This window comes from Marmota monax, unplaced genomic scaffold (genome assembly GCF_021218885.2).
Source record: "Marmota monax isolate L192 unplaced genomic scaffold, Marmota_monax_Labrador192_F-V1.1 WCK01_AAM20220418_F8-fsc00066, whole genome shotgun sequence".
NCBI classification, from domain to species: domain Eukaryota; kingdom Metazoa; phylum Chordata; class Mammalia; order Rodentia; family Sciuridae; genus Marmota; species Marmota monax.
Window position 1 is genome coordinate 4913373 of NW_026692805.1, and position 19556 is coordinate 4932928.

General features: G+C 33.0%; 1 protein-coding gene across 3 annotated transcripts in view; it reads right to left on the minus strand.

Moving 5' to 3' along the window:
- Positions 1-472: 472 nt before the first annotated feature.
- Positions 473-19556, minus strand: part of Arhgap12 (Rho GTPase activating protein 12) — a 111612-nt gene continuing 92528 nt past the window's right edge. For all 3 annotated transcript variants that reach the window (XM_046448313.2, XM_046448312.2, XM_046448311.2), the window contains 10 exons: positions 19436-19517; positions 13802-13903; positions 13373-13471; positions 10688-10790; positions 8795-8911; positions 7073-7171; positions 4323-4400; positions 4086-4220; positions 3730-3832; positions 473-2746 (listed from right to left, as the gene is read on the minus strand). In XM_046448313.2, the coding sequence (XP_046304269.1) occupies positions 2572-2746; positions 3730-3832; positions 4086-4220; positions 4323-4400; positions 7073-7171; positions 8795-8911; positions 10688-10790; positions 13373-13471; positions 13802-13903; positions 19436-19517 (1093 nt within the window). In that variant the 3' untranslated portion in view covers positions 473-2571. The remainder of the gene's footprint in view (positions 2747-3729; positions 3833-4085; positions 4221-4322; positions 4401-7072; positions 7172-8794; positions 8912-10687; positions 10791-13372; positions 13472-13801; positions 13904-19435; positions 19518-19556) is intronic.

Consider the following 19556-nt stretch of genomic DNA (forward strand, 5'->3'; position numbering starts at 1 on the left):
TACTGTTGTTGCTGAGCTGTCACTTGTATGTAAGCAATGGTATAAATATACACACATTACATACATATGTAAATGTGGGTGTGGGTGTAAATGCTTTAAACACACATATAGCCCATATTCCTTTAACCCTGAAGTTTGGCTGAATTATTCCACCTGTCTTTTTCATAAAGGAACAGATTGTTTATAGACCTGCCTCTATCTAAAACATAACACTGTTTTTCAGATACATTGCATAATTAATTTATATTCTCCAGAATAAAAAGTAAAATTCTATTGCTATAAAATTTAAATAACTATTTTTTTCCTAACTGGAAATATAAAAGTGCATTTCAATATGCTTTTTATTTCCAACTACTATTTTTATAACATTCTGAAGGAAGTCCTATTAGTAAATGAAATCCCACTGGTAATTTTATTTTTAGCTTTTAATATATTTTCTACTAAAAAAAAATCAAGCTGTCAAGACAAAATATTACTAGATTTGTTATTACAAAAACAACTGAGAATTTTTAATTCACAAAGGATGAAAACACAAGACACCGATCTCATTGTACATATCACAATAAAATGATTAGCTGTAGACTATTAAAACATTTAAGACTTCACATACACATACATACTCTGAAACAAGAAACAGGACATTTTAACCTTTGATATGTTCATGACCACTGAAAAGAAAGAATATCACAGATTTGCATCTAATTGTTTTCTCAATATACAAACAAGATATAAACCAGTCCTAAAGCACACTGTGTTGTTAACAACATCTGTAAGCAAATATAAACATTCTGACTTGGGATTTTTTTCTTCCCACCCCAAACGATCTGCCTTGTTATCCATTTAACAAGATCACAAAAACAAATACAATATTTTTATCACATGACTTGGGAGAGGTTTTTAGACAAATCACACAAAAATTTTTTTTTTTTGTTCCCAAGGAAGGCAATCTGTAAATTGTAAATGCAATCCTAGGAAAAAGAATCTTGGTCACAAATGATCCACTTTCAAATAATGATGACGAATAATAAAAAGCATATGTTGGGAAAGGGGACGTGCTGGTATGGTAAGGAATAGAAAGATATGAAATGAGAAAAAATATATTTGCCACAGGAAATATTGGATTCAGTTGATTTGTTTAAAAATGAGGTATAGGAGTATGTCAGCAAAAGAAAAAAACAAAAAATTAAGAACCGAAATGCACATTTCCAATGGAAAAATCTCTAAACCTCTTATAGTTTTCTTTATTAGACATTTCATATACAGCAGTTAATCTAGAAAAATACATTTAAAAAAATTTTCAACAGACCATGCTCCCTGTAACAAAACCTTCCAAACCCTGTTTTATTATACAAATCAATTACATTAGTAATGTAAAAAGAAATTCTCAAATTTAGCAATGTTATTTTCCAACCAAGATTCATCTAATTTACACATGAGTTTCCACTATTCAAACTGGAGAGTCAGAATTCTGTAATAAATTTTTCTAATGTAGTCTGTACATATTAAATAACCTAAAAGGATCCTCTTGTAGTGCATTTACCATTTAGCAAGTCTTTTCAGTATTTTTCCAGTACCGTTTGCATTACAGTGATCTGCCTGTAAATGTTATTAAGATCTAAAAGTGCACACAGTTATCGTTCCCAAATAATGGTCTACTTCTGGAGGAAACCTAATATTCACAGAGAAGATTACCTATGATTACAAATGTAGGGTTAGCATGTATTCTGAGACTATACAACACAATTATATACATAAGCTAAGACATTAAATCTTTAGCCTATATTTACATCAAATAATGTCTGTTTCCACAGGGTCATACCAAGAATTCAATATGGCACTAGATATAATTAGGATTGTTAGCTACAATTCAGTATGGTGAGGCAGTCCAAAATAACCTGAACTGATTTATGCTAAATGAAACTCCAGTATATCACAGTGTTTTAAGCAATATTAGTGTGCTGCCAAACAAGTAACTAAGATATCCAGTAAGGATGCTGTGCAACACAGGAAAAGACAGCAAGCCTTCATGGAGGGACTATATCTGGGTTATAATTAATTTTAATATTTAGACTGCCACTGCATGCAGAAACCCTGAAAAAGAAATACACAGGTTTCAAAATGGATATACTTCATTTTGTTTTAAATGCCCAAGAGTGTCTTTAAAATAACTCCCTAGTAAGTATTATTCTACCAAGTCAAGAACTTAAGGTCATGAGAAGAAATTCTACATTATCCAGTTCGAGGGGAAAAAAAATGTAGTTTTTCTTACCAAATTATCCAGTGTATTTGACTGGTTATTCTACGTTTTCATTTTTACTAAAATTCAGAGTATTAAATGCAAACAATCAAGATAAAATGAATCAAAAATTACACACAGTTATATCACCTTGCAACAAAGCAGCAAACATGAGGGTCTAACAGGCATCTTCGCTCTACCACTTCCCTTCTGATCCCTCAAAAAAGTGCAAAATCAAAGAGTCACTGCTTGGTCCAAAAATAAAATACATTGTATATAAAGATGTGAAATTTGATGGAATCCAGCTTCTATTCCACAGGTTGTCTTCCACAGAATCAACGTCCAAAGATGGAATTTAATTCTAGAAGAATTAATTCTACAATCTGATTTTGGTACACAGTATGAACTGCTATATTACCAGTCTCTTTCTCTGGCTTTAACAGAGTGGGACCAAAAACAATTGCTATACTTTGATAGGTCATCCGGTTTTTTTCTCCATTTTCTATAACTCTAAGGGGGAAAAGAAAAGTTGTTAAAATATGAGGGGAAAATTTCAAATTGTATTACAAACCTAACACTCTACATTTAAAAAAGAGAAATAATGCTCAATTTCCTAGGTTGACACACAAACTATTTCACCAAGTAGAATTCAGTGTGAATGTCACATGAAGCTTGCTTTTGGATAACACAGCTGAAATGGATTATTATACATACTGTAACAAACTTCAAGTGTTTGTTCAAGTTTTTCTTTTTTGTTTGCTTTTTGGGTAGTGGAGATTTAACCCAGGGGTGCTTTAACCCAGTGAACCATTATCCCATTATCCCAGCCCTTTCTAAATTTTTTTTTAAAAAATTTTGAAACAGAGTCTCACTAAGTTGGTTAGTGCCTCACTAAATTGCTGAAGCTTTCCTCAAACTTGCAATTTTCCTGCCTCAGCCTCTCGAGTTGCTGGATTGCAGGTGTGTGTCACTGTGCCTGGAGCTTTAATTTTGAAATAGGACACAGATGTAAATATGTTATAATTCAGGCAATAATTTATCTCCTAGGTTGATGGGAAAAAACTTTCATGAGGGCACAGAGATTAAAACTCAGTTTTATGTTATTTAAAAAAAAATTTGAGATAATTTTAGTATTCTAATGTTCTTTTTATAAGATGAACAAAATTAGTTATTAAAGGACTATGTAGTAAGCCTGAGCCATGATGGTTTTCTTTTAGGGTAATAATAATATACCTCACTTAATAATCAATCTCACCTTCATATTTATCAACTTTAAAATACCTACCATGCACAAAGCATTATATAAATGCTTTAAATGAAGTATCTACTTTAATATAGTCTTCATACCAAATCATTTTACCTATGAGGAACTACACTAAAAGAATTATCTTTTTTCCAAGTTACTAAGAAAGCTATGGCATAGGTGTAATCCAATTCTGGGTCTGACCCTGTGTGTGGCTATACCATATCTTCTAACTGTGCCGTTCTCTTACCTTTTGAGGTGTCTAAAAAGAATCTGCATTGTATCTTGATTTGGCTTTGGCAACTGTCTGATCAGGTCCTTAACAGCAGCAACACGCTGTCTTGGTTCTTGTTCTGAAAAAGAGATAACATCTAGATATTTTGCAGCAAATTCTTATGAAACTGAAAGCAAGACCTATTTTGGAAGCTCAGATTTGGTAATACACAGTGACACCTGGTGGTCACATTTAAAATTTTTTGAGCAAAACAATAATCCATTAAAAAAAAAAACTCGTTTAAAATACTGTACAAACAGAATGGGGTAGCTTAATCTGTGCAAAGGATTTTCACAATCTAGAAAGAAACTCAGTTGAAATTATATACTTACTAATTGCATTAACAAAATCATTAAAATGATTAAATGTAAAAAGAGGTTCTGGTAATTCTCGAAAAAACATTTTGAGTGCTCCAGTGATGACATGAATGTCTTCCCATTTACTATCATTCAAGTCCAATTTCTCATCTAAAAAATAGTAGGAAGAAAACATTTTAAAAAATTACTTTAAACCAATTCTAAACATTATGAATGATGCTTTGGAATATAATATGGAATAAAATCTTTTACCATGATTGACTGCAAATCTCAGCTTCTGGACTACTGCAAGGTTGCCACTCACTCTGTAGATTCCGTCAACATCCAAACCTACGGAATAATACTAATTACTTATGTTTAAAGTACTTACTTGCTGCCAGGCATAAAGTCACATGCCTGTAATTCTAACAATTCAGGAGGCTAAGGCAAGAGGATCACAGTTTGAGGACAGCCTCAGCAACTTAGGCCAGAAGCAACTAGGCAAGACCCTGTCTCAAAAAATAAAAAGGGCTGGGGATGTAGCTCAATGGTAAAGCACCTCTGGGTTCAATCCTCAAATAAATAAAGAATTTGCCTATTCTAAAGATGCTTGTGTGTCTTTTTTTTTTTTTCCCTTTCCCCTCAGATGGGGGTCTCACAATGTTGCACAGGCTGCTCTCGAACCTGTGAACTCAAGTGATCCTCCTGTTTCTGCTTCAGGAGTAGGTGGGACTACAGAATACCACCATGGTTGGCTTTAAAATTCTTATTCATTAGCATCAGCTTAAAATCAAATGGACAAATACTCTCTTCCTCTAAATGACTTTTTATAGACTCGGGCAGGGGAGAAAGATGGTGATTCATTCTGAATTCTGTTTAATAAGCAGCAATAATTCTACTTTGTTTATCATGTAGAATGTGGCTTAGCTCAAAGGAAGCATCTCTCTAAGCTTCAAATACTAACAATTTAAGATAAAATTTTGCAAACACCTGGGGATAGTTCAAAAAGTAAAGGAAGCCAAATAATTTAAAATTAACTCATTCACTTTTTTGCACATGATTATAATGTAAACACACATACTAAAGACCACTCTTCAAAGTGTATGTCATATTTAATGCTTATAATAAAGTTAATACAAGCTAATAATGAAACCAATATTCTACAGAAACAATAGGTCATTTTGTATAGTTTATTATTTTCTTTTTAAAATTTTTTTGTTTTAATTAGTTATACATGACAGTAGAATGCATTTATGCACTTTGATATACATAGATGGAATACAATTTCTCATTTTTGAGTGTACATGTTGCAGAACCATATTGGTCATGTAGTCACAGATATACATACATACAGTAATAATGTTTGTTTCATTCTACTATCTTTCCTATCCCCACACCCCTCTCCTCCCCTCGCGTCACTTTCTGCTACCTAATCTAAGGTAACACTATTCTTCCCTAGTGCCCCCTGCCTTAGTGTGAATTAGGATCCACACATTAGAGAAAACATCCGGCCTTTGATTTTGTGGGATTGGCTTATTTCGCTTACATTGGTATTCTCCAACTCCAACCATTTACTGGCAAATGCCCTAATTTTACTCTTCTTTAAAGCTGAGTAATATTCCATTGAGTATATATACCACATTTTCTTTATCCATTCATTTATTGAGGGATACCTAGGTTGGTTCCATAGTCTAGCTATTGAGAATTGAGCTGTTATAAACATTGATGTAGCTCCAACCAACAGCCAATCTGTCGGTTCCTCTTCTACTCTTCCTGAGAATTTTTACTTCTAGCTTCTTTCTTCCTCCCTTGTGCATATTGCATACTACACTCCCTCTGTCCTCTCATCCACCATTTGAAATTGTAAATCGTTTAACAAATATTCTGTTTGTACTATAGATAGTTACTGAACTTATCATTTTGGTTTAAGGCGAGAAAGCAGTAGACACTCTAGTGGGAGCTATTAGGTTTAAGGCTGTATGTTGTGTACACTGGGTGCTGTTGATATTGGTCTCACCAGTAAAGGTGAAGCGCTGGAAACCTTCAGGTTTATTCTGCCTTAGATTCGTACTTTTAGATGGGAAAACACACTAACATGAAAAAACAAGAGAATAAAGTGTCCCAAACAAACCAAGATGCTTCAACAACAGAAGCCACTGATAACACAGAAGAAATGTCCAAGATTGAGTTCAGATTATATATAGTTGTTGAATCATTTTCTTTTATATATGAACAGAATCATTTAAAATTCACAAAATTAACTTTCAGGTATTCATTAAATGATAATGCTATATAACATGTTTAACAAAGCATATTAGCCAATGTGCTATATTCACTTAGTTTAAAATAAAGGCAAGTACTGTGGGGTCTCTCTCATCATGTTGACAAGAACAGTCAATGAGACAAGGACAAGACAACCAGCAAAAGCTACAAATCAAATTACACAAGTGTTTTAACTGTACAAAATGTTTCTGATCATATACAGATAAAGTTAATGTGATTATACTATCAATATACTTCGAACTCATATAAAACCAGCATAAATACTATAAATGTTAAATCAGTTTGTCTTATTTTCAGGAAATGACACAATGTCATTTAATTACTTCATAGTTGATTTAACAGTTTTTAAATGTCATCTCATTATTATAAAACAGAAGAAACAGTAAATATAATCTCCTCAGATCTTTAACACTGCCACATCATTACTTAGTTTCACAATCACAATCTTCTTCGTTTTTAGCAAATGGCAACTCCAAAGAGGCTTCAAAGAATGACATATACTTAATTAATCTCAACATATTAAGCATTCAATAGATGCCTGCAGAGGTCCAAATCTGAAACAGGTGCCAGTATGTAAGTGCTTTTTAAACAAAATGCATTTCTTAACATCTTAGGACCATAAGGAGCTTTTGGTTACCTGACACAAAATCATAAACATCCTAGGGATTTTGATGATGAAACAATGAGTTCATGTGCTTCATGTGAAAAAAAAAAAAAAAGAAAGAAAATCATTCTCTTACCGTGTTCTTCAACATGTTCAATACATAACTTCACAAACTTTGGCACTGTTCCATTCTCTCTCTGACACAGATTAGCAAGATTGGATCCAAACACCTGATCTGAAAGAGATTTATTTTTAAGATGAACTCTTGATAAAATTTAGTCCAGAAGATCGCTAAACTATTCAGAGTGCAATGGAACATACCCAGTGTACCCCAAACATCACTTACCAAGACCTGGGCCTTATTTGATATAGACAGGTACCCTGCCTACTTCCTTAATTTCACTTCAAATAATGCTTCTTCACTAAATTCCATTAACACCACAACCCATTCTTGCCGGAAAGTCTTTATATTTTCTATTCCTTTTGCATAGAACCAGTACCCCTATCCACCCACCCCACCCCCGCCACCTCCTCCTACTGCTGCTTCCCTATTTATTTGGCTCCTTCTCTTTACTCCTGATCTCAAGCTAAAATATCACCCTTTTATCTAAGATAAACCAATTTCACTCACTTTCTTTTATTATTATGTTAATTTCACAGTATTCATCACCATTTCAAATAATCCTGTCCACCTCACATTTGAGTGTAAGTTCTCTGAGGGGAAGAACTTGTAGTTCTTAAACACCCATAGGTATCAAAGCACCCAGTCTCATGCCTCTTTTTAAAATATTCAAATATTTGTTAACTATCAAAACATGCATATGCATATCCAACATGTGATTCCAAAAAATACATTTCAAAAGCTGTTTATCTTTTACCCTAAAAGCTTAGAAATTCCACATTAGTGCTGAACATTCGGGAAAACAAACAAAATATTTGAAGGGATGAATAACAACCATAAAGTGACAATGGTTCATATTTCTCAATGAAAAGGGCCTGATAAACAAACTAACAGCTCTTTCTATTAACTTACTTGTCAGGCTTTGTTTTTTAAAGGTGTTATGAGAATTGTTATGAGAATGGAAGACAAACAACAAAGACAAACAAAAAAACTTGTTTGTTTTCTTCCTACTTTGTTAGTGACTATTTACTCAAAATTTCTAATTTCTGGTCTTCACGTTTCAAAACCAAAGCTCTTCAATGTTATAACTTCTAAGTAGGGGCCACACATTGCAACTGCATTGCTCCTGATACAGGGTTTCTAAAAATTTAGTTTCTCATTTGTGTCTGTTCAATGTTTTAAGGTAAACTTTACAAGTATGTTTGAAAAATCAACTTTATGGGGCTGGAATTGTGGCTTAGCGGTAGAGCGCTCGCCTAGGATGGGTGGGACCGGGGTTAGATTCTCAGCACCACATAAAAATAAAGGCATTGTGTTGTGTCCATCTACAAAAAAGAAAAAAGATTCATTCTCTCTTTAAAAAAAAATCAACTTTAATTACTCAAATATTTTTTAATCGTTGCACTTGAAAACTACAAATTAAAAGAATGAAAACATTTTTCCTGCTTGGAAATTTTAGTTTTTAATTTGAAATGTCTCATTTCCAAAAATTTTTTTTTTTTTCATTTTGCTACTGGGGATTGAACCCAGGGGTGCTTAACCACTGAGTCACACTCCCAGCTCCTTTTTTATATTTTATATAGAGACAGGATCCCAATGAGTTGATGAGACAGCTTTGAACTTGTGACCCTCCTGCCTCAGTCTCCAGAGGTGCTGGGATTACAGGCGGTGACACTATGCATGGCTCACTTCTGATTTTGACCAACATTCATTATTATAAATACTTCCCATACCTACCTTTAATATAACCTTTTTCACGAACAGCTTGCAAAGTGGGGCGTCGTGTAAGAAACTTCTTTAAGTTCTTCTTGGTTTTTTTCTGTTCTGAAGAATCTATGCTAGATACTTTCATGGCTTAAGACAAACAGATATTAAACATTTCATAAGATAACAAACTTCAGAAAATCTTTCCACAGAGCATTCAAAACATAACTTCACATGTCAAAAACACAATACAAATTCAATTATTCTATCTTTTACATAGTTTAAGTAATGTGAAAAATCAAATTAACACAGACGCAATTTTAAGAAAAACTTCTCCTTTTTATCACTAAAAATTGATCTCAATGAAAAGGGCCTGATATGTATAGATGCTATAACATCTCTGTTATTCTAATTTATACTTGTTAATTCATAAATGACTCTACTGATCTTTTTTGACTCACTAATAGGTTTGGAAGATGAAATATCTACACACACAAATCCATAAAATATAAGACAAACAAAAATTAGGAATCTGGATAATATAGATATTCATACTTTAAGCTAACTCTCATCATGATTATTTGTACTCAAAGAACAAGAGTACCCAGAAAATGTTCTCCATTACCTTGGTGCTAATGTATCAGTTAGGACAACAAAAATTTGAAAATAGGAACATTTGGAGAAAGCTCCCTTTGATTTTCATGAGACACCTCCTCCCCGCCCCCATCCCCACCTTCCTTTCCCCTTTTCTTCTCTAGCTTCTATATATACTATCCTTGACCTTTTGGGTTTGGTTTATTTCACTCACTTAACATAATATTCTCAAGTTCCATCCATTTTCCTGCAAATGACATGATTTCATTCTTCTTTACAGCTTCTTTACACAAAACACCATTGTGCATATGCATATATATGTCACATTTTCTTTACCCCTTCATCTGCTGATGGACACCTATGCTGGTTCCATAGTTTGGCTATTGTGAACTGTGCTGCTATAAGCATGGGTATGCACTGTAGTATGATGATCTTAATTCTTTAGGATAAATGCTGAGGAGAGGTACAGGTGGGGGTTATATGGTTACTCCATTCCTAGTCTTTTAAAGAATCTCCATACTGATTTCCATAGTGGTCATGCCAATTTACAATCCCACAAATAGAATAACAGTGTTCTCTTTTCTCCACATCCTCTCCAGCATTTATTATTGTTTATGTTTTTGATGACTGTCATTCTGACCTGTGTTGAGATGAAATCTCCATGTAGTTTTGATTTTTAATGACCTATTTAATAACATACAAGGGTCAGCATTAGAAAGTGCTTTTCTTAAAATTCTGGCTCAAGTTTTGTTCTTTCTGTATGATATGGAGAAATGAGTGTGTGCACCTGTGCACAAGCACAGACATAACCTAATCCAGAGATGGCTTCCTGTGTCTAGTGGGAATGGAATTATGGCACATATCCCATGACTTTGAATTTCCTAAAGTAGAAGATTCTATATGGAATCTTAAAGAATATATATGTATTTTAAGCATGAATGCAGTATCTTTATTTTGTTTATTTACTTTTATGTGGTACTAAGGATCGAACCCAGTGCCTCACACATGGGAGGCAAGCGCTTTACTGCTGAGCCACACCCTAGCCACCAAGTAACTATATATTTTTAAGTCAGTAAAGTTCAGTTTCCTAGAAGATTCAACAGAAGTGTACTATAATAAAGTATAACAATATCTTAAATTAATATGATACCATTGAGAGACATACAATGGCAATGAATGAATTAACAAGAAGAAAAAGCACACAACATCGGAGCTGCCACTACTTGATCTTGAAATGTTTTCCAATATTAGAGGTTGCACTCAGCATTATATAGACATTTATTTAAATAGAACAAGTTCACTCAAACCATTAATAAGAAAAAAAAAACTTACAACGAAGTTTTTTAAGATCCTTCTGGTCTTTTTCTTTATCCTGCTTTTCTATTCCTGGTGAATCTGGTACCTCCTCTTCAATTCCTTCATCAGTTTCTATCACCTATTGGTTAGATGTTTTCCAAACACTTATTACCTCTGATATGACTTTAGTGTAATAACAAAATTCTCAGAATGACAAGTAATTGACTTTACTAGTGATTTCAGGAAAACAATTAGTACAGTATGAATAACTTAAGATAGATATTTGATAAATCCTTAAAAGTATCTCCCCCACCCCCGCCGTGGCATTAATTTTGATTTCCAAAAGAAAGGGCGGGGGGACACCAAGAAAATATTGCTGATAACTCACAGGATAAATAGGTATATACTAAAGATGAGGCTATTTGCATATCAATGGCACCAACAGCAGTTAGGAGGAGGACAGGCTACAGTCTATGGTGATAAAATATAATGCAGCTATATTCTCTTGACAACAGGTAAGACTTACATTCACGGATATGACAACCTTATCTAAAACAGTATGAGGCCATAGTATTACAGCAATGTAAGACTTATACTAACAAACACATAGATGTTAGGAAATGAAAGAAAATCTAGAACTCATCTACAGCCTAACCAAGGTAACTTTTACAGGTTAAAAAACCAGACTAAATTATCAAAGCTAAAAACTTGCTTTTGCCTCCCATATTGAGGTTTTTACTCCATTGATGTTTACTTTTGTGCACAGTGTAAGAAAGGGTTCCTGCTTATTCTTAGATATCCATTTGTATCAGCACATTTATTGAAGAGCTCATTCTTTCTCACTGTTCTTCAGTGCTGGATCTGGCAGGAAGTGTCCATAGGTATGTGGGTCTGTGTCTAAGCTCTTTATTCTTTTTCATAGGTCTGTTTGTCTATCCCTGCCTGAATATGATGCTCTGTTAGTTAATCTAACTCAATAAAATCTTGATATATGACACAGTGAGTCCTTTTACTTTTTTTCAAGAGTGTCTTGGATGTTTCTTAGCCCTTTGCATCTTTATGTAAATTTGAGAACAATTTTGTCAAGACCTACCAGAGAAACAATTGGGATTTTGAATAAGATTCAAACATCTAAAAATCTATGAATAAATAAATCATTTGAAAAAAAAGTTATATGTTGACGTGACTGAATCTTTTAGTTTATGAACTTGATATATTTTTCATTTAATTAGGGTTTTCATCAATGTCTCTCAGTGATAATTCTTCCTGCAGAGTTCTTCTACATCTCTTGCTACATGTAGTTATCAATATCTTTTGACACTTTGTGGGAACAGTATGTATTTTTAAATATTACAGTAAAAAATATTCCTTTCTCTTTACTTGGTGCATTTCCTGATCCTGCAGGCCTCAATGAAGAAATAAACAAAACACCAAGGGCTACAAGGCCTGCAAGGCCTTGCCTACTACACTAGGTTGGCCCCTAATTACATTTTTTAAATATCTTGTATACCCTTACTAACACAATATTTATCACACTTTATTATATTAACTTCAGTTACCTGTCTTTAGTATTCTTGTCTTTGACAGTAACCCCCACAGAGAAAGGTATGGTATCTGCCTGTATGCTGGTATATTCCCAGTACACAAGGCACTAATGTATTTGTTAAATGAATGCATGCACATGCTTTCAAGGAACAGTGAACAGATTACTATGATTACAGCTGAAAATTCACATTGTGTCGTGTAGAAGGCACAACTGAACAGACAAGACTGAGCTTATACTGGTGAATTTTAACGGGACTCACAGGTTTCTACCAGTAGAGGATTATAAAAATGACACCAGACAGTTTCATTTGTTATATGGCACTAAGAATAAAAGATGAGATTAAATGTAAAAATTATTTAGAAGGCTATTCTTTTTGTGGTATAAAGATATTAAGACCTGTTTGTCCATGGTTTCAGGAATAAATGGAAAGGAAGGGACAAGATTCAGAAATATCATATAATATTACAAATTGCAAAGGAAGTATTTATATCTAGCTTCATGACTAAAGTGCTAGAAGAGGTAAAAGTTCTCTTCTACTTTCCATAAATATAACTTTTCATTTCTGGCACTAAAAATGATCCTTCATGAGGAACTATGTCTCCATTTGGTGCAAGGTAAGAATAATTTGAAGATGTACAGCTCCTTTTTTTTCTTACCTAGCATATAGCTTCAAGAGTACAAATTTGAGATTTTTTTTGGTTATTATAAAAATAAGAAAACCTGAGAGTACTGAACATCTTCAGAAGGGAAAGAGCTGAAAAATGAAAGAGGTGTTACTAGAGAAAAAGAGCTAATAAAGAAACAACAGTCGTATTCATTTCACAATTTTGTCTTGGATCTCTTTCCATCAAAATTTCCAATTTGTGCAGTCATTAAATAAATACTAGTACTAGGCACTATTTGTCCCTTCTTAAACCATTTCTTTCTGGACCAATGCCTAACATAAACATTATTTCAAATACACTGGCAGCAAACATTATATAAATGACAATTTTAAATCATTGACATCACCAGTACCTGAGATTGCTAAAGTGACCATTGTCTTTCCCACCTCTGTCAAAATAAACAAAGTGTTTTTTCATATATAAACTAGAATCTGGATATGCAATAAGCAATTGTAAAACCAAAAGAAAAACAGTTCTGCAATAAAAATTTTATATAAGTCAATCACATACCTGATTACTGATAGTATTACTAAGAACTTTAAACCAATCATTAATAACAGCATCATTATCAGACTGAATTAGCAATTCTGTTCCTTGACGAGTTTTCAGCTTTAGAGAAAAGTGGGGGGAGAAAATTATGGTCAGTGCTTTCAACAAATTAAATAAATTCATTTAATTCAAAGTTCACAAAACCACCAGTATATCAGTGATGAAAGATAAAAGTACTGGAAAAGATTTGTAATATATAGTCCAAGTCCCAGTAAGTTGTTTAAGTGAAGCTGAGTTTTGCACCACTTTCCCCCCCTTAGATTATGGTACAAATTGACTGAACTATGTGCTTTAACTAGCATAATGAATGATTATTTCCTCAAATAAGTCAAAAGCAGAATGTCCAATTATTATGGGTGAAATATGATTTATACTAAGAAAAAATATTACCTCAAATACATTCTTTTTGCTGGATTTATCCTTTGATGCCATCTCAATGGTTGCCCCTCTGAGATCCACTGTGAACTCTGGTTTGGACTGATTACTCCCAAACTTCATTTTAGAAAAAAGGAAAAACCTTTATGTGATACTTATGCATATGTGTGTATTCAAAAAGAATTAAGAGCAACTTCATTATTAATAAATCAAATAGAAGATTATCATGAATTCTTCTCTTTCTGTATTATAAAATAACAATTCCTGCTTTGAAAAATGTCTAGAAGTATGAACTGGCTCAATTTCCATAATAAAAAGGTATAAAATAAATAAATAAATAAATAAAATAAAGCCACACTGAAATCTTTTCTTAATTCACTATAGTGGTAAAATAATATTATGTTGGTGAGGCTATAAACTAATATACACTTATATGCTAGTGTGATATCAATTGTAACAGCTTCTAAAGAAGAATAATAGATAATACTATTATTTGTAAAATGACAAATAACTATTTACTGGCTCAGCAGTTCAGAATTTATCCTAGACTATATATGGTTATGTAAAATAACATGTTGAAAAAGGCAAAGAAATATTCTTATACATGTACAAATAATACCAGGCAGTTATCAAGTGCATTTTCCACCTAATAAAAATTTTAATTCTAATTTTTTTGCTTTCAAGAGTTATTTCCTTATTGACTATTTATGCTGTCAAAAACTAACAATATTTTATGAAAACAGAAAATCCTAAGCTCTACTTTCTTTTATTCAGTTTTTTTGTCAGAAATTATAAACTAAAGCCAGAAGCAATTTAATGAAAACTGTGAAAAGAATGGGAAGATAGCTAACATGTGTCTGAAAAGAAAAAGAGCTTAGCTATTTATTATATTTTGTTAACTAGATAAGGAAAAGATTAGCAAATAGAAAATGTGTTTTATACTTATTCTGTATGTTGCCATTGTTAACTTACAATTTTGTTTAGTCTGCTAATTAAAAATAGAAAATAGCATTCCTGTAATACTGAAAGGTTGGATGTTTTATTCTAATGGCTATTTAATGATAATTTAAAGGTCATGAAGAGTTACTGCAAATATTTCCTATATTTGATATAAGAAATTTCATTTGCTAAAATGTTTCCAAGTCAAATCATAATTGTCATTGGAATTAGATTTGACCCACCAACCTTGTGATAACTTAATTCACTATTTGAAATACCAATAACTATTTAGTGGCTCCACATTTAAGAAGAGGTAAGGCTTCAACTGTTCCCTTTTACTTCTTTTCAACTAGCAGTATGGACTTAAATAATGTATTTGTTCTAATAAAACATAACAAAATTCAGAATTTAAGTGAAATTATTAGTGGAACCATGATAAAAATCAAAATTTTAACTGTTTTCTACAAAGACATTGCTTTCAAAATCATTTGAAAAACATTTAGGGGCTGAGTATATAACTCAGTGGGCAGAGTGCCTGCCTTGCATGTGAGAGGCCTATGTTTAATCCTCAGTTTTGCGAAATAACAAAAAGAATTTAACCATGAAGTCATGTAATGAGCACAGAGAACTTCCTGAATAGAAATGACACATCTCAAAAGTTATGAAAATTTTGAAAATACACTTAGAAATGGCAAAATCAATTATTTATTGTCATCATATGCTTTGCAGATGTTCAGCTATAACCTACAGTACAAATAAGCAACCCACTAAACATAAACACAATGACAGGACATGGAATGCCAGAAAAATGTGACTGATATGGTTGGCAACATGTTTTGTTTATTATTCTTTTCCAGAATTTAGTCCCATTTTACTATAAGCACCTCCCCACCTATGTACTCATGGCCAAAAAACAAAAACAAAAAAGAAAGAAGGGGGGGAGAGAATTATTGTGGCAAGGGGTATGCAACAAGAACACATACAGTGACAGCTGAAACAGGATCTGACTTTACATATGCAACAGCAGGCCGACGCTTGACAGAGTTTTTCCAAGAAGAAAGCAGCGAAAACAAGAACTCAGAGACTGAGCCCTGTTGGCAGAATGACTTGATGGGGAAAGGGAAGAAAATGATGTCATAACAGTGCACAATGGCAAATGGCACACAAGAGAAAAAAGCATAATGGAATCAGAGGGGACAAGAACACAATTCTATAAGCAGACACAGCACGAGCCAAGCTAAAACTTACAAATATTTTTGCAGAAGCACTAGAATTTATCTCAAAGTATTTTCTGACTTTGTTATTGCACAAATTCATGCTTTATAGGATTTATCTTCAACAGGCATGTGTTAGCCTATCTTCACAACAGAATACTTGAGGGGTAATAGAAAGAACTCACATCTGGTCCACCTACCATCTTGCTCAGCAGCCTGCTCAGAAACCCCTGAGCTTCCTCCTGGTGACAGGATGAGCAATTTCCCTTGGTCCCCTTCCAAATCATCTCTTGGGAGTGAGTAAGTAGTCTTACTATCTAGCCTGCCTAATCCTTCCTCTAGGTCAGAGGTGATTTTGTCCTTTGGGTGACATGTGGCAATGTCAGGAGATAATTTCAGTTCTCACAAGTAAAGGTGAGGCTGCTAGGCATCTATTAAATATCCTATAATACAAAGGACTGCCCCTCAATAACAAAGAATTACCTGGCCCAAAAAGGGAACTATTTTTAGAAATTTGAAAGCGTGTATAAATGAATGTTTGAGTGACTACTGATATTTGTGGGATGATTTTTAATTCTTAAGAGATATAATGAGCCATAACTGAAAGGGAGAATATATTCTGTGTTATAACTATTTACTTGCCAATTTTCCCCACTGCAATATAAGCACTGAAGACAGAAAACATGTTATTTACTTATAAACCCCCAAGTTTAATACAGCACTGAAGACTTTTATGCTTGCTGTCTGAAAAAAAAAAAAAAAAAAAAAAACCACACACCTACATTTCTGAAGTGAAATGACATGAGAAAAAACACACCTATAAACTTATTTACTGATAAAATGACCAGGGGTGTAACTTCATATTTTTCAGAAAACTATTCCAAAGGAGAAGGAAAAGTTCTTGGGTAATATAGCATCTGAATAAAATTTATCTTATGAAATAGAACTGGAGGGAAGAGATGTGTGTTTCATTTACTCAAATCTAACTATCCATTCTCTGAAAAAAAGCATTAAGTGTTAAAACATAGAATTTTGAACAATGTGGCTGATTTTACTCAGCATTTCATCATTGAACATGTGTCCCAGAGTGAGCAGAAGATTTGAACCTGCTATTTCTTGAAGTGGATCTCCTAGGCTTGCTTTTTTTTTCGGGGGGTGGTGTTACGAGGGATTGAACCCAGGGGCACTTAACCACTAAGCCACATCCCCAGCCCTTTTTATATTTTATTTAGAGACAGGGTCTCACTAAGTTGCTTATGGCTTTGCTAAGTTGCTGAGGCTGGCTTTGAACTTGTGATCCTACTGCCTCAGCCTCCTGAATTGCCAGGATTACAGGAGTGTGCCACCAATGCCTGACTACACTCATATAGTTTTTATTCAAATAATATTACTTGGCTTTTATAGAACATTTAGTTATCATTCCCTTGATATGTGAGAATGGGTAAAGCAAGGCAGTCTGAGTTTTAAAAATGAGCCATAAAAATAAAATTAAGAATTGACTATAGAACCAAGTGTTTTACCATATCCTAAGTCTTTTTTGTCTTTATTGAGATTATAAAAAATAGTGTAGCTGTGTTTTATTTAATTATGTCTACCTGAAATTATATTTTAAATAATATAACAATATTAATAAAATTTCACAAAGTATTCTACAATTTCAAAATTGTGTACCTTAGTGAATTTTAAACTTTGTTTCACTATTGCCATATGGTAACACAGTAACACAACTTTAGAAGATAGATTTTGCAACTTAATCAGCATTAATGCTGTTTAGGAGTTCTGAATTCTGTAAGGAGTTCTAGAATGAAAACTTTAAATATTTTATTTATGCAAGTGTTCTGAATAAATGATTATGTGCTAGATATTAACTATGCATTTTTATATTTAAAAAGAAGTTTTCATTCTTTAAATCACAACAAACCTGCCTATCTAAAATGGTAGGCCTCATTTACCACACTGCTCTATCTACACACCATAACTTGCTTTATCTTACACACCATAACTTTCAATCTTTAAATATTAGTAATTATCAAATAAGTGACAATTACACAGTTTTAGGTATTTTGTTTTTACTTATTAATCTCTAACTCTTCATTCTTTTTCTTTCATCCATTTTCTCCACTCAATTTCAAACAAAATTTGAGTCACAGGTAAGAAGAAATAATTACACATTCCTCTAGAAGTGCACTAAAAAACAAAAAAGCACCATATGCTTTACCTCAGAAGAAAACGGAAAAAAGATATAATTATTCATCTACTTTAAGATAAATCAAACCAAAATTTCAATCTTTTAATATGGAAGTATTAATATAGTTCATTTCTACTGTACTGGCCAAATAGAGAGTTAGTAAAGCAAAACAGAAGAAATATTCTAGAATATTCACACTCATGATCAATGTGTATTTTTAGGTTGCCATGTCAGAGTAGCTGAGAACTAGCATGCTCTATGGCATTCATGATTCAGAACAATGCTACATGGTTGCATTAAAAATGCAAGTGAATTTTACAAATGGATTTCTCTTTTATCACCTTCTGATCCATTGGTCATGTGTCAATTTTAAAGAGACTCAGTAATTATATGAAAAGTTGGTAAGGTAGGATATGCAGCAGACCAAATATATTTAGAATACTTTCATTTTAAATTTTATTTTAACACTTGAAACTCAATTACTGAAAATTTTTAGAAATATCCAGAGCATGGACTCTGGAGACAAAATAGTAAAGTTCTAAACCCAAATCTGCCCACAGTAGTTTAAAACCTTAAGCAAGTTACTTATCTTTTGATACCTCATTTTCTCTTCTATGGAGGGACGTGAGAAAAACAAAACAAAACAAAAACAAAAACAGAGCTGTCCCAGAGTTAAGAGGATAAAATACACAAAATCTTTTCAGGACAACAGCTGATACACATTGAGCATTCAAAAAATTTTTGCAATTATATGTCACAAATTATTATTTTTAGTATTTGTATTAACAATGAGCTGAGTAATAACAATAGTAAACACTCAAATATACAAAAAAAGTCAAATCCCAAAAGTAAAGGTGACATTTCTTTTTCTTCTAAAAGCTAGCTGACTTTATACAGACACTAACACCCAAGTCAATGACTGATGTACAAGGGTCAGGTCACAACAGAAGGTGGGACTTGCCACACTACTGCTTATTTTCTGACTAAACATCTGAAGTAGAGACATAAACACAGAAAAGTTTAACAATCTTACAAAGGAATCAAAAAACATCTTTGTTCTATCAAGACCATCTTTCTGCTGGATAAATGGATAAAGATAATGGATAAAACTGAATCCATTGATTTAAATAATACAACTAATTAGACTTTTCTAATTAGTCCTCTTCTTTCTCTTACAAGTCAAAATGCAACTTCTAGAAAACTTCATTTAGTTTTATATGCATCTACTGTAACTAGAAGAACTTTGGAAGTAACTTACTGAAATTCAGGCGTAACACTATTCACACAAATGTAGAGAGAAAAACTTACCCAACTTGTGCTACTTCCTTGAGTTTTGGTAAAAAGTAAAGATGAACCCTGCAATACTGCCCAAGAAGACAACCAGTTCTTTCTGCAATTACAAAAATGACCAATTAAAGCACCAATGTCT